This window comes from Mus musculus, chromosome 2 (genome assembly GCF_000001635.26).
Source record: "Mus musculus strain C57BL/6J chromosome 2, GRCm38.p6 C57BL/6J".
Lineage (NCBI taxonomy): Eukaryota > Metazoa > Chordata > Mammalia > Rodentia > Muridae > Mus > Mus musculus.
Genome location: NC_000068.7, coordinates 110,764,225 through 110,779,813, shown reverse-complemented (window position 1 = coordinate 110,779,813; position 15,589 = coordinate 110,764,225). Strand labels below are relative to the sequence as shown.

At 37.6% G+C, this 15,589-nt stretch overlaps 1 protein-coding gene across 8 annotated transcripts in view; it reads left to right on the top strand.

Moving 5' to 3' along the window:
• Ano3 (anoctamin 3) overlaps positions 1–15,589 on the top strand; it is a 295,191-nt gene that overhangs the window by 170,578 nt on the left and 109,024 nt on the right. For 6 of the 8 annotated variants that reach the window (NM_001128103.2, NM_001355244.1, XM_006499261.4 and 3 more), the window contains 3 exons: positions 4,692–4,823; positions 8,772–8,878; positions 10,946–11,001. In NM_001128103.2, coding sequence (NP_001121575.1) covers positions 4,692–4,823; positions 8,772–8,878; positions 10,946–11,001 — 295 coding nt within the window. The remainder of the gene's footprint in view (positions 1–4,691; positions 4,824–8,771; positions 8,879–10,945; positions 11,002–15,589) is intronic. The other 2 variants (XM_030250348.1, XM_030250350.1) reach the window with 1 other exon arrangement.

Below are 15,589 nucleotides of genomic sequence, written 5' to 3'. Positions count from 1 at the left end.
GCAAAATCTTGCTAGTGTATGCAATGGTGTCAGCGTTTGGAAGCTGATCATGGGATGGATCTCTGGATATGGCAATCACTAGATGGTCCATCCTTTCGTCACACTTCCAAATTTTGTCTCTGTAACTCCTTCCATGGGTGTTTTGTTTCCTATTCTAAGAAGGGGCAAAGTGTCCACACTTTGGTCTTCGTTCTCTTGAATTTAATGTTTTTAGCAAATTATATCTTATATCTTGGGTATCCTAAGTTTCTGGGCTAATATCCACTTATCAGTGAGTACATATTATGTGAGTTCCTTTGTGATTGGGTTACCTCACTCAGGATGATGCCCTCCAGGTCCATCCATTTGGCTAGGAATTTCATAAATTCATTCTTTTTAATAACTGAGTAGTACTCCATTGTGTAAATGTACCACATTTTCTGTATCCATTCCTCTGTTGAGGGGCATCTGGGTTCTTTCCAGCTTCTGGCTATTATAAACAAGACTGCTATGAACATAGTGGAGCATGTGTCCTTCTTACCAGTTGGAATATCTTCTGGATATATGCCCAGGAGAGGTATTGGAGGATCCTCCGGTAGTACTATGTCCAATTTTCTGAGGAACTGCCAGACTGATTTCCAGAGTGGTTGTACAAGCCTGCAATCCCACCAACAATGGAGGAGTGTTTCTCTTTCTCCACATCCTCGCCAGCATCTGATGTCACCTGAATTTTTGATCTTAGCCATTCTGAATGGTGTGAGGTGGAATCTCGGGGTTGTTTTGATTTGCATTTCCCTGATGATTAAGGATGTTGAACATTTTTTCAGGTGCTTCTCTGCCATTCGGTATTCCTCAGGTGAGAATTCTTTGTTCAGTTTTGAGACCCATTTTTTAATGGGGTTATTTGATTTTCTGAAGTCCACCTTCTTGAGTTCTTTATATATGTTGAATATTAGTCCCCTATCTGATTTAGGATAGGTAAAGATCCTTTCCCAATCTGTTGGTGGTCTTTTTGTCTTATTGAAAGTGTCTTTTGCCTTGCAGAAGCTTTGGAGTTTCATGAGGTCCCATTTGTCAATTCTCAATCTTACAGCACATGCCATTGCTGTTCTATTCAGGAATTTTTCCCCTGTGCCCATATCTTCAAGGCTTTTCCCCACTTTCTCCTCTATAAGTTTCACTGTCTTTGGTTTTATTTCCATAGAATTGCTTTACCTTCCACCCATATTTTAATAAAGGCACTAAAACTATGTTAGAAGTAATCCTCATCTCTTACCAGAAAATCTGCCAGTGAAAAGATGTCCATTATGATAAATATGTATAGGTGTTGATAATGTGGTAAATTGTATTGGTGTCAAGGTTTAGAGCAGCATAAATAATACTGCAACATTCATTTTCCACCTTATTACAGTGACTATTTGAACACATACTACATACTAGTAGATAGTTTCTACTATCTGTTTAGTTCTCAAGATATTCATTTAATAATGGAAACACTCAACAAGGAATAATGAAATAAATCAATCAGGCTCTGGAATCTGGTTCCAAACTCACCATATGAGACTATTTTTCCTTCTTAGAAAATGTTTGTGAAAGTCTAATAGTGAGGTTTTTTTCCTGTTAACTACAAAAGGTGACAAACTTAAGGTCCATTTATAAATGTTATAAATTCACTTATTTCTAGATTGTTTTAATTCAGCCAGAGATCCTGAGCCATTAGGTACTGCAGTTCATCCACGTGTCCTTGGAGTTGCTCTTTGGTTTGTTGACCCCTTGCTGCTGTGGATGAATGAGATCCCTTCCTGTCCTTAGAGCAGCAAACATGAGCTCAAGCATTGAACTGTTTGGTCTACTTTCAGAAACTGACCGATCTATCTCTCATTGTTCATCTAGTATGCATGTTCCATTGCCTTTTAAAAGTAAGGTTGAATTTTAAATGACTAGAGAATTCGATCTCTATTATTGTTTTGTCCATGTCCTTGCATTGACCTTAGGATACAATTAAATTTTATTAACTCAACAGCTTTTTTGAAGAATGAGAATCAGCAAACTGAATACCTCAGAAACTACTTGTTTAGTTAAGGTTTAAATTAATGTTGTAGTCCCTACAAAACTGAACATAATTTCCACCACAGTGATGGTTTGGACTTGGTAAGAAATCACTAAGATTTTTACATCCTAAGCTTTTCAGAAGGATTTAACTCTTCCTTAAAATTCCTTAAAAAAAAAAAAAAAAAAAGAATCCTCATGGTAATTTACCATCACAAGCTTGTTTGAGCTGGTTCTTAAAATACAGTATTTATTGTTTGCCTTTTGCTATCTTTTTTTTTCTGATTCTTTATTTTTTAAATTGGGTATTTATTTCATTTACATTTCCAATGCTATCTCAACAGTCCCCCACATGCTCCCCCACCCACTCCTCTACCCACCCACTCCCACTTCTTGGCCCTGGTGTTCCCCTGTACTGAAGCATATAACGTTTGCAAGACCAAGGGGCCTCTCTTTCTACTGATGGCTGACTAGGCCATCTTCTGATTCATATGCAGCTAGAGACACGAGCTCCGGGGGATTATTGGCTAGTTCATATTGTTGTTCCAGCTATAGGATTGCAGATCCCTTGAGCTCCTTGGGTACTTTCTCTAGCTCCTCCATTGGGGGTCCTGTGATCCATCCAATAGCTGACTGTGAGCATCCACTTCTGTGTTTGCCAGGCCCCAGCATAGTCTCACAAGAGACAGCCATATCTGGGTCCTTTCAGCAAAATCTTGCTAGTGTGTGCAATGGTGTCAGCATTTGGAAGCTGATTATGGAATGGATCCCCGGATATGGCAGTCTCTAGATGGTCCATCCTTTCGTCTCAGCTCCAAACTTTGTCTCTGTAACTCCTTCCATGGGTGTTTTGTTCCCAATTCTAAGAAGGGGCAAAGTGTCCACACTTTGGTCTTCGTTCTTCTTGACTTTCATGCGTTTAGCAAATTGTATCTTATATCTTGGGTATTCTACGTTTTTACACAATGGAGTACTACTCAGATATTAAAAAGAATGAATTTATGAAATTCCTATGCAAATGGATGGACATGGAGGGCATCATCCTGAGTGAGGTAACCCAATCACAAAAGAACTCACACAATATGTACTCACTGATAAGTGGATATAAGCCTTTTGCTATCTTAATGTTTTTCTTTTTTTCCCTTTCAGTTTTTTGTTTTGTTTTGTTTTGTTTTGTTTTGTTTTTTGTTTTGTTTTGTTTTGTTTTGTTTTGTTTTGTTTTTGAGACAGTGTTTCTCTGTGTAGCCCTGGCTGTCCTGGAACTCACTCCATAGACCACGCTGGCCTCAAACTCAGAAATCCACCTGCCTCTTCCTCCGAAGTGCTGGGATTAAAGGCATGCACCACCACGTCCTGGCCTCGTAATGTTTTTCTAAAGTTCAAAATCGGACCAAGCTCATGCTACAATAGATTATATTTGTGTCTACAAACACTCTTCCTGCTCCTTTGACTTCTCTATCACAGAAGACACCAATCCCCAGCAGCGCACCATGATCACTGTGGAAACATTCCACGGAGTTTTTAAATAAAACAGCTGTTGTTAAAGTAACAGAGTTTAGATTTTCAGGTTCAATACAGGTCAGTCCTCGTTTTAATTTGTTTTACTCTGTAAAAGAAAAATGATAAAAATGTATTTAATTCTCATACATATATAATATTCATTTACTTGCAATTTCACACATTTATAAAGAGTCGGGGAGTAATTTATGTTTACAAGTGCACCATATATACAGCTTTAAGAAATATAACATGCTGCTTTTTAAAAATGCTTGTTCCTATAGCCACATTACTTATGTAAGGTAATTTAAAATATTCTATACAGGTATATTACTAAAAGAGTTTAAACCTATGCAGGATTTATTTCACTTCGTTTCTAATGTGTGAAAGCAGAAGGGTGTGTGTGTGTGTCAGTGTGTATATGAGTATGTACAAATATGTATAATGTATGTGTGAATGTGGGGTAGATTTAAGTTTGTGTGTAATATAGGTGTATGTCTATGTGTTTACATGTCTACATATGTGTATATTTATTTGTGTGCACTTGTGTATATAAATTCTATGTTAACATATGTATGTGTATATACATTTGTATGTGTGTGCAAATATGTGTATTGTGTACATATGTGCATTCCTGTTTGTACATATTTAGGAACATGTGTTTACAGATGTGTATACATGTGTATGAGTACATGTATATATGTGTGTACATATCTGTGTGTGAGTGTGCATGTTACATGCATGTGTCTACATGTGTATGTACATGTACATGTGTGTATGTGTGTGTGTGTATGTATATATATATATATATATATATATCAGTGTGTACATGTGTATATATATGCATGTGTATGTGTGCACATGTGTATTGTATAAAAACTGTATGTGTACATGTGTATATGTGCTTGTGTGTACATGTGTGAATATGTGTATACATGTGTATATGTGTGCAAATATGTGTGCATGAGTGTGTATGTGTATATGATATATGTAGGTGGTGTGTGTGTGTGTGTGTGTGTGTGTGTGTGTGTGTGTGTGTGTGTGTGCATGGTAGGTATCTATCACCTGGAATCTTTTTTCTCTAATACTTAAGAAAACTGTAACAGAAAATTAACATAGCTTTGAAATACAACCTCATTTAGTTCTGAAATTTGACTTTGTTCCAGGGTACAAAACTATTTCAAAAGAATCAAAAAATGGATGTCCCAAAACCCAATGGTCCTTGACAAGTCAGCGTTTCCAGAGCTGGAGGAGTCGGACTGCTATACTGGACCCTTCAGCAGAGCTAGGATTCACCAGTGAGTTTCATCTCTTTTCTATGTCCTGATTTTATAGTTTTCATTTCCTGAGCTTATTTGTAAAAGACAAATAACTGGGGATAATCCCACTGGCCAGCAAATTGGTCAGAGAATGCATCATTGTGTTAGAGTTTATGTTGAACATAGAAATAGCATTAATTGATTCTATATAAATTTCATGATTTGGATGTTGTCAAGTAAAATTAAATATTAATCTATAGACTGGTTATCTAAATATTCATTAGAAGTAATAACTGTGGAATGCTGAGATGGCTCAACAATTGAAAGTACCTGATACTTTCAACAGGGAAGTATCTGGCAGACACATAGAGGCTCACAGCAACCTGTGACTCCAGTTACAGGGAACCCAGAACTCACACTTGGAGACTCATGGCTGTCTCAATCCAGTTACAGGGTATCCGCAGCATACACTTGGAGGCTCATGACTACTGTGATTCCAATTAAAGGGATTTAACAACATCTTTGGCTCCTGCAAGCACCAGTCACATACATATATGTAAGCAAATACTCACACATAAAATAAATCTTTTAAAAATAATTATGGTAGAAAAGAATTCATTTAAAAATAATAATGGCAATAATAATAGGACTGCTCTTAATAACACTGGTTAATTTAGCAATTAAGCAATCTGATTTAATCTTATTAAACAAGAAAAACAGATTTTTTAAAGGGAAGGCTATGTCTCTACTTTCCTTGTCTCTCTCTTTCCATCTCCACCTCTGTCAATTGTTTTTCTTTCTCCTTGCCTTCTTTCATACCTGTTTGTCCATAATTTCATTCCACTATTTTTATTTTTTTATTTTTATTTTTATTCAGCTCATTAGTGGAATTACAAAGTTCATTACGATATATATCCTGCCTTCTGCATTTCTGGTCCCCTTGAACAAATGGAACTGAAAAAAAAAAGTAATTGTAAATCTAAATCAAATGAGGTGAACCCAGAGATAGAGAAATATATGATATAGGTATAAGACCAAGGCTGGAGATGCACATAAAATTACCCTTTCCAAATCCAGCTCTGGAGAGATGCAGTAAGACAGAACATGGACTCCCATGTATAGAGAGCTCAGAACGCCAGCTTTCATCAGCTTTCTGTTGAACCTTCACAGAATCTTAAAGATCTGTGCTTGTACCAAATAAGATGAGACAAAATGTTCTCCTCCTTCTTTGAAAGCTAAAGGAACCATCTCAGTCTTTGAAAAACACTGATTGGATCATGAAAACATCTGGCTTGTGCATCCTCAGTACAGTCCCATTGATACTTATCACAAAATTCGGTTTATCGTCGCTTTCTGTGTAGGCCCCCATGATGCCATCATTGTGCACCTCTTTCTCTCCCTCTTCTGCAGGCATCACATAAAGCAGCTACACAAGCCTTGGGTCCATGGTCCAGCTGCTCTGGTGGGGCTCCAGCAGAATCATTAATACTTTTCTCTTCTCCTGACCTGTTCTGCCCCTGAGCTTTGCAGAGTATTTTTCTTCCTACTAGTCTGCCTCTATTAAATACCATTATTTAAGAAAAATAATAACAGAAAATTCATGCCATTGCCTCTTGACCTAATCACTCACTATGTTGTTATATTATTGCATTTTATTTACAGAAACCAGTTGGATTTGTATATTTACTTGTTTGCTTATACCACCTGCATAATTCCTCCATAACACAACTTGAACATAACATAAACTGAACTTGTCTGCCTAGGAACTGGTAGGCTTAAATCTTTCTACTGCCTATAGTAACTAAGACTCTGAATTTAGTATATCTGAATACAGAGAAGATGCACAGTATTAAACACTGAGGAACTCGGTGTGTAATGAATGATAGGAGCAGTTGTACAGAATGAGATAAACAAGGTTGGGCAAAACCTATACACTGAGAAAGACATGGATAAGATGTCACGGAGAAGAGTGGGCCATATTCAATGTAAATGATCCAGGAATCCTTTTTTTTTTAAATAAAACAAACAACAGAGTCTTAAGAAAAAGAATTATAAATGTAGATGTGTCTGACTAGTAGGGATACTAAAAGCATAGATTTATTTTTTTATTATTTTCCAATGTTTTATTAGGTATTTTCTTCATTTACATTTCAAATGCTACCCCTAAAATCCCCTATACCCTCCCCCCCGCCCTGATCCCCTACCCACCCACTCCCACTTCTTGGCCCTGGCATTCCCCTGTACTGGGGCATATAAAGTTTGCAAGACCAAGGGGCCTCTCTTCCCAATGATGGCCAACTAGGCCATCTTCTGCTACATATGCAGCTAGAGACACGAGATCTGGGGGGTACTGGTTAGTTCATATTGTTGTTCCACCTATAGTGTTGCAGATCCCTTTAGCTCCTTGGGTAATTTCTCTGGCTCCTCCATTGGGGGCCCTGTGTTCCATCCAATAGATGACTGTGAGCATCCACTTCTGTGTTTGCCAGGCACTGGCATAGCCTCGTAAGAGACAGCTATACCAGGAAACCTTTTTAAAAGAGGAAAGCCTTTTTAGGAATGTGAAGACTTTGTTAATAATTAGAAAGAGGAGCATTTGTTACAGCAGAAGCAATAAATCCAAAGAAAAGGAAGCCAGGCAAGCAGGAGATTTTTAAGGTGATAGTAATTATACAATTCATTAAGCAATCAGACATAAGAACCAGAGCTACAGAAATAAGACTGGGGGTAGGGGGTGGGAGAAAGGAAGGTTGAAGCACAAGTATAGCCAGACATTGTAGGGAAGTAAGAAGGGTAATCGTGTCCTTTAAAAGATGCTGCTTCAGTGCTACGAGTAGGAGGATGTGCTCACTTTACAGCTAGCTGTAAAATAGGTGAAACAGCAATATGAACTAATCAGTACCCCCAGAGCTTCATAGGTGGCAGAAGATGGCCTAGTCGGCCATCATTGGGAAGAGAGGCCCCTAGGTCTTGAAAACTTTATATGCCTCAGTACAGGGGAACGCCAGGGCCAAGAAGTGGGAGTGGGTGGGTAGGGGAGAAGGACGGGGGGAGGGTACAGAGAACTTTCGGTATAGCATTTGAAATGTCAATAAAGAAAATACCTAATTAAAAAAAATACTATGCCTGAAAAAAAAAAAATCAGGTGGAAATTGAAGTTAGGAAGATGGCCATCTCACAATCCAGGCCAGGAACCCTGACACTCAGAAAACTGGAAATTATACTGTTGGAGACAGGTGATTTACCAGGAAAGTTACTTAGCTTAGTAACTCTTTGAATATGTGGGATTATGAGGAAGAGAGGGAGAGAATAATTAATACGCTCAGATGAAATGCCTGACAAAAGATGGCTTATCACACACAGAGCTCAAGTGTCTAAAAGCAGAGTGACACAATCTGGTGAGATTCCATCTATTCCACTTCTTGGAGACTCCCAGTCCATGATAAACTTCCAAACAGATCTACTCTCTCATTGCAAAACGCCCCTTTGCTTTTTTATCATCCACACTCTCAGGAACCCTTGCTGTTCTTCCACACAGACACATTTTAGGGTATCGGGGGGAAGGAGAGCTATAAGACACCACTAAGCTCGGAAGACGGGATAAGCTAGAACGGAAAGTTCCCGCATGGGAGATAGCATCAATTTTTAATGTGCTCTACTTGGGGCTACATTGCTTTAAGTGACACAAATCCCAGCAAGTACGTGATAAACTTACTTTTATTCTATGATAAACAGGACATATACGAATACCAAAACCTCTTTACAAACTAAAAGAGGATACTAATACAAATATTTGATCACTCTCTGTATTTTTTATTATCTGTCAGTCAATTTTGTTAAAGAAGACAACTTCTCTCTCATCCTAGCATAATTTACTTGTGTTACTTTTAATTATACAGACAGATGGCAGAAACCCAGGAATTCACAACAGTGAATACATTTTGTATTCTGCTCTGAATATTAAAACCAATCGCTTTGTCTTAACAGCTTCATAATAAACAATAAGGACACCTTCTTCAGCAATGCTACTCGAAGCAGGATAGTTTATCACATGCTGGAACGCACCAAATATGAAAATGGAATATCAAAAGTGGGTAAGAACATTATTTTACAGACATAGTTTAAAATAGGAAAAAATTATATACATAATAACTGAAGTTTTTACCTTTCTCATTCAGTCTGAAATGTTTAACACATTAGAAACAAATTCTATAAATATTTTGTGTTGCTTATTTTTATTAAAATATATTTGCTCAATGTATCAAAATATAAATACATAATAACAAAATTTATCCTAAACTAATAGCGGCTTTAAATGAAAATAGGGTTAGAAAGGGTTCAGCATGGCTTTATAATATATAATTAGAAATATCAAATATGCTACATTCATAATTTAGATACTCATAACCTTTAAAATTGTGTATTTTTGCATTTCAGCAGTTTTTAAATTTTACTCTGTAAATATATATTTATTTATATAACTTATTTCTCATTTGTTCTATGTTAAACAGTTCATGATGTCGATTTTCAACTCAGAGGACAAAATTAGTTTCTACCTCATTATTTAATTTGAAAGATCTTCACAATTCATTAGAGAGCAAATTACAAAACTACTGGTTGAATGTAATTCCATTATCTTAATACATAGGAATAAAAAATAAATGAAAGTTTACAAGAGTGTGTAAGAAACCTATGAGAGATTAGTTCTGGAATATTAAATTGCCACTTATTTTAGCTTATTAAATTTTGTGTCATTTGCTGGAGTTAGCAGTTTATAAAGCAAAAGAAAATGGTAGATTTGAAGCTAGAACAAAACTGCAAAGCTTACACAGAATTGGAAACAAACAAAGCCAATATATAAGCTGACCTTTTAATTGTGAGGCTGATTTGCAATATTGAGGAGAACAGTGTTATCCAACTGTTCTAACGTCTTTTAAATTCAATGTTGGCAACCCTTGAAAGCTATCACGTTGCTTCCTGGTTGTGCTAGGATGGAGAATAGCGCAGGTGTAAAGAATCGCATTCCGTGGTTACTCGATAAAGTAGAATCTTCAGGACCTGGGGTTTGTTTTGTTTTGTTTTGTTTTGTTTGTTTATTTGTTTGTTTTGAGTAACAATTCGTTTTTGATGGGGCAATCAAAACAGTTACCTTGGACACTAAAACTTTATTTAAAAAAAAAGGAAAATTTCCCAATAGCCAAAAATTAAAATACACAGAGTATGAGCTAAAAATTTTCCTACCTAGTGGAAACTTAAGATTATAGGCTTATATAACATTAAATGATTATTACAGGTATATCTTTTGTGGAAAATATGCTAAACACAGAAAAACTAAAACAAAATAAAAATTATTCCTAAGCACAGTTATCAGTGGCAATTTTATAGAAAAGAAAGCTAAAATATATTATTTCAAAATATAAGTTTGTATTTTATATGCACTTTTTGCTTTAAAAAACCTACATTTTCTCAAGTTCTTATTACCACATGAAAATACTGCTCCAAACACCTGTACAACAGTCTCTGATAAGCTCTCATTAAATTATAATTATTTACTGAGCAACTACAGTAATTGTGTTTGCACTATGATAATTCCATATTTTAGATGTACATATATTTATTTCATATATATTAATAAATAGTATCATAGCAAAAATTCCTCTTCAGAACGTTTTCTCAGTACTCATTCTCCAAAGAAAACTTCACATACATACCTTCAATGAGATGGCAAGTCTAATGGTGACATTTTATGACCTTGCAACTCAGTATAAGCAAATGGTTTTTGCTGAAACAGTATTTCCTGTCAAATGATGGGAGTTGAAAATTCTTCTATGACTAAATTTTGCTGTAGTCAAAAGCTGGTGAAAAGGGTTTTCTTGGTTCATAATGTCCCAAGAAGTGGGAATTAACAATTCACCACACATCACATTAACATAGGGCAGAATGAAACCTTATGCTGATAATGTTTGCAAATACCACTAAAAGAACACACATAGGTTGAGTACCAGTCTTTCTCAGAATTACTGTACCTGTGGTTGACATGACGATGGGTGCAATTTGGATTACTTTAAGTTTTAAAATAATGTTGTGTCCTATGTGGGTTTATACATGCTTTAAAGAAAAACCTTTATTGAAATTGACTTCGATTTTTCATCTCTCTTTAGGTATCCGTAAGCTTATCACTAATGGTTCATACATAGCAGCATTTCCCCCACATGAGGTAATTTTGAAAAATATTTTCCATTTAGTAAAATACAAGAATTTCATTCTCTGGAACTATGTTGCTTACTTTCCATTGCTGTGATCAAACACCATGACAGGTAATGTATGAAGGACCAGGTTTATTGGGCTTCAGTTTCTAGAGGGCTAGACTCCATGAGGGGGCAGCATAGCAGCAAGCAGGAGGGATGGTGACTGGAGAAGCAATAGGAGAGCTCACATCTTGAACAACAAAAACTAAGCAAAGAAAGGAACTAGGATACACACGCACAATGGCGTACTTCCTCCTTCTGACACATCTCTTCAACCTCCCCAAACAGCTCCATCCACAAAGAACAAGTTTTCAAATGCCTGAGACCATTAGAGACTTTTCTCATTTTAACCATCTCAGTGCCTGAACCATTTCATTCATTTGGATCTGGGTACTCACACCTAGAACAGTCCACTGAGAACTTATTACTATCTCCTTCCTGCACAGTGGTCCCTCGGCTCCAAAACATGGCTACCCTGCTTGAAATACATAATCATTCCTAATAAGGCAGGTTTCTGCCTTGTGTTTGTTATTTTAGAATGCCCGAAAATAAAAATACAAGGCTATATTCAAGGCATATGTGTATTATCTACCTCACTTCCGGTCAGACTACTGTCTTACTACAAGTTTTAAGAGGCACGCTGAGGTGGCCCTGAATAACTAAAGTAGCATCTATAGAACTCTCCCGGCCCTCTACTATGCTTACTCTTGATTTATTTTTCTTAAACTTGAATCAGATCTTAAAATAAATTACACATTTCCCATGTTTACTTTCAAAGGCCACCATTCTCTGATTTATTAAGTTTTAGCAGTGAGTGAGTTCAAAAGTTAGAGCATTTGAGAAATTCGCAGTTCTATATCACTATTAGCAGATAAAATGAGTTGGAAATGTATGTCAATGAGTTAAATGTTTCAAATGGATTATTTCTCATTTGAAAATAGCCCTGTTATTGAAAATAATATAATTCCATTATAAACATATACAATCCAGTTATATAGGCAGTTATAAACATAGTAAACCAAAAGTTAGTGATCCTAATGAAATGCCTGCTTACAATAAAAGACAGAGGTAATAGTCATGAGCCATTTGTGCACATACAGTCATGAGCCATTACATATTTTCCCATGACTGTGACAACACAGAATGAAGTGAACATATCACTAATGGAACACAGCTCAGACAAATTAAACACCATTTCAAATAATGCCACCTAGTAAGCGATAAAGTGATCAGATAAGCACAACTAAGGGAGTCATTTAGCAAGGGAGGTTTGGCTCATTTTCTAGGGTACAGTAATTTCCTCTGCAAAGTTAGCTTGAGCATTGCCAGCTCACTTGAGTTTCTCATTGGGAATTTGGCATCTGTCATAGCTGTGTTATTGATGATAGTCCTTTTCATTTGTGTATATAAATTATTTGAAATATAAATAAATCGCACATATACACTAAAAGAATAAGAAGTCCCATTAGTGAACTGTAAATATACTTTAAAATAATTGAGAAACAATGAAATGGGCTCAAGAATAGTCTATTGATGTGAATTTCTTTTTTTTATAGTCAATATTTTTATTTTTATTTTTTTCCATTTTTTATTAGGTATTTAGCTCATTTACATTTACAATGCTATACCAAAAGTCCCCCATACACACCCACCCCCACTCCCCTGCCCACCCACTCCCACTTTTTGGCCCTGGCGTTCCCCTGTACTGGGGCATATAAAGTTTGCAAGTCCAATGGGCCTCTCTTTCCAGTGATGGCCGACTAGGCCATCTTTTGATATATATGCAGCTAGAGTCAAGAGCTCCGGGATACTGGTTAGTTCATAATGTTGTTCCACCTATAGGGTTGCAGATCCCTTTAGCTCCTTGGCTACTTTCTCTAGCTCCTCCATTGGGAGCCCTGTGATCCATCCATTAGCTGACTGTGAGCATCCACTTCTGTGTTTGCTAGGCCATGCATAGTCTCACAAGAGACAGCTACATCTGGGTCCTTTCAATAAAATCTTGCTAGTGTATGCAATGGTGTCAACGTTTGGATGCTGATTATGGGGTGGATCTCTGGATATGGCAGTCTCTATTATGAATGGCAGAACAGCAAGATTTACAAGGGAGGAAATAAAGTCAATGGTATTAATCTATAGTCCAATAAGGATACTTAAAATAATGCCTTTCTTGTTAATGATGCTGGATATTAGATCCAATCTCATAACCTTTACTACTAGCCCAGAGAACTTTTTTTTTCTTACAAAGAAAAAGATAATAGCTAGAAGAAATATCAAATCATTTTAGTGAGAACTGGCAGAAAAGGGTAAAAGAAGTAGGCTAGAGATGCAGATATATGAGAAACACTTTTTCTTTTTTTTTTCTTTTTTTTTATTTTTTTTTTCCATTTTTTATTAGGTATTTAGCTCATTTACATTTCCAATGCTATACCAAAAGTCCCCCATATTCACCCACCCCCACTCCCCTGCCCACCCACTCCCCCTTTTTGGCCCTGGTGTTCCCCTGTACTGGGGCATATAAAGTTTGCAAGTCCAATGGGCCTCTCTTTTCAGTGATGGCCGACTAGGCCATCTTTTGATATATATGCAGCTAGAGTCAAGAGCTCCGGGGTACTGGTTAGTTCATAATGTTGTTCCACCTATAGGGTTGCAGATCCCTTTAGCTCCTTGGCTACTTTCTCTAGCTCCTCCATTGGGAGCCCTATGATCCATCCATTAGCTGACTGTGAGCATCCACTTCTGTGTTTGCTAGGCCCCGGCATAGTCTCACAAGAGACAGCTACATCTGGGTCCTTTCAATAAAATCTTGCTAGTGTATGCAATGGTGTCAGCAATTGGATGCTGATTATGGGGTGGATCCCTGGATATGGCAGTCTCTACATGGTCTATCCTTTCATCTCAGCTCCAAACTTTGTCTCTGTAACTCCTTCCATGGGTGTTTTGTTCCCAAATCTAAGGAGGGGCATAGTGTCCCCACTTCAGTCTTCATTCTTCTTGAGAGAAACACTTTTTCTAAGACACCAGACAAATCTATAACTCTTTCAAAGATGATTGGTGGAGGAAGGACCAATCAAATATGTGGTTGGGCACCACTGGTGATTTCTGAGCTTTCAGAAAGGCACCCAAGTAGGCTGGAGTTATCTTCTCATACAGATATCCCTTACAGCTCACCACTTATGTCTGTCAAGCTAGAGCAGTGTACTTGTTGGTGGTAAGTGTATGTAGCATTGTGGTATTCCAAGTATCCTAAATTTTAGCATCTAAAAATGTATAGTTTGATGACTAAGGATAGATGAATGGCATATATTAGATTTATCAGCAGTGACTGCAAAAGAGTGACAGGTTTGCTATTCATTCTTTTTTTTTTTCCATTTTTATTAGGTATTTAGCTCATTTACATTTCCAATGCTATACCAAAAGTCCCCCATACACACCCACCCCCACTCCCCTACCCACCTACTCCCACTTTTTGGCCCTGGCATTCCCCTGTACTGGGGCATATAAAGTTTGCAAGTCCAATGGGCCTCTCTTTCCAGTGATGGCCGACTAGGCAATCTTTTGATACATATGCAGCTAGAGTCAAGAGCTCCGGGGTACTGGTTAGTTCATAATGTTGTTCCACCAATAGGGTTGCAGATCCCTTTAGCTCCTTGGGTACTTTCTCTAGCTCCTCCATTGGGAGCCCTGTGATCCATCCATTAGCTGACTGTGAGCATCCACTTCTGTGTTTGCCAGGCCCCAGCACAGCCTCACAAGAGACAGCTACATCTGGGTCCTTTCAATAAAATCTTGCTAGTGTATGCAATGGTGTCAGCGTTTGGATGCTGATTATGGGGTGGATCCCTGGATATGGCAGTCTCTACATGGTCCATCATTTCATCTCAGCTCCAAACTTTGTCTCTGTAACTCCTTCCATGGGTGTTTTGTTCCCACTTCTAAGGAGGGGCATAGTCTCCACACTTCAGTCTTCATTTTTCTTGAGTTTCATGTGTTTAGGAAATTGTATCTTATATCTTGGGTATCCTAGGTTTTGGGCTAATATCCACTTATCAGTGAGTACATATTGTGTGAGTTCCTTTGTGAATGTGTTACCTCACTCAGGATGATGCCCTCCAGGTCCATCCATTTGGCTAGGAATTTCATAAATTCATTCTTTTTAATAGCTGAGTAGTACTCCATTGTGTAGATGTACCACATTTTCTGTATCCATTCCTCTGTTGAGGGGCATCTGGGTTCTTTCCAGCTTCTGCTATTATAAATAAGGCTGCTATGAACATACTGGAGCATGTGTCCTTCTTACCAGTTGGGGCATCTTCTGGATATATGCCCAGGAGAGGTATTGCTGGATCCTCCGGTAGTACTATGTCCAGTTTTCTGAGGAACCGCCAGACTGATTTCCAGAGTGGTTGTACAAGCCTGCACTCCCACCAACAATGGAGGAGTGTTCCTCTTTCTCCACATCCACGCCAGCATCTGCTGTGACCTGAATTTTTGATCTTAGCCATTCTGACTGGTGTGAGGTGGAATCTCAGGGTTGTTTTGATTTGCATTTCCCTG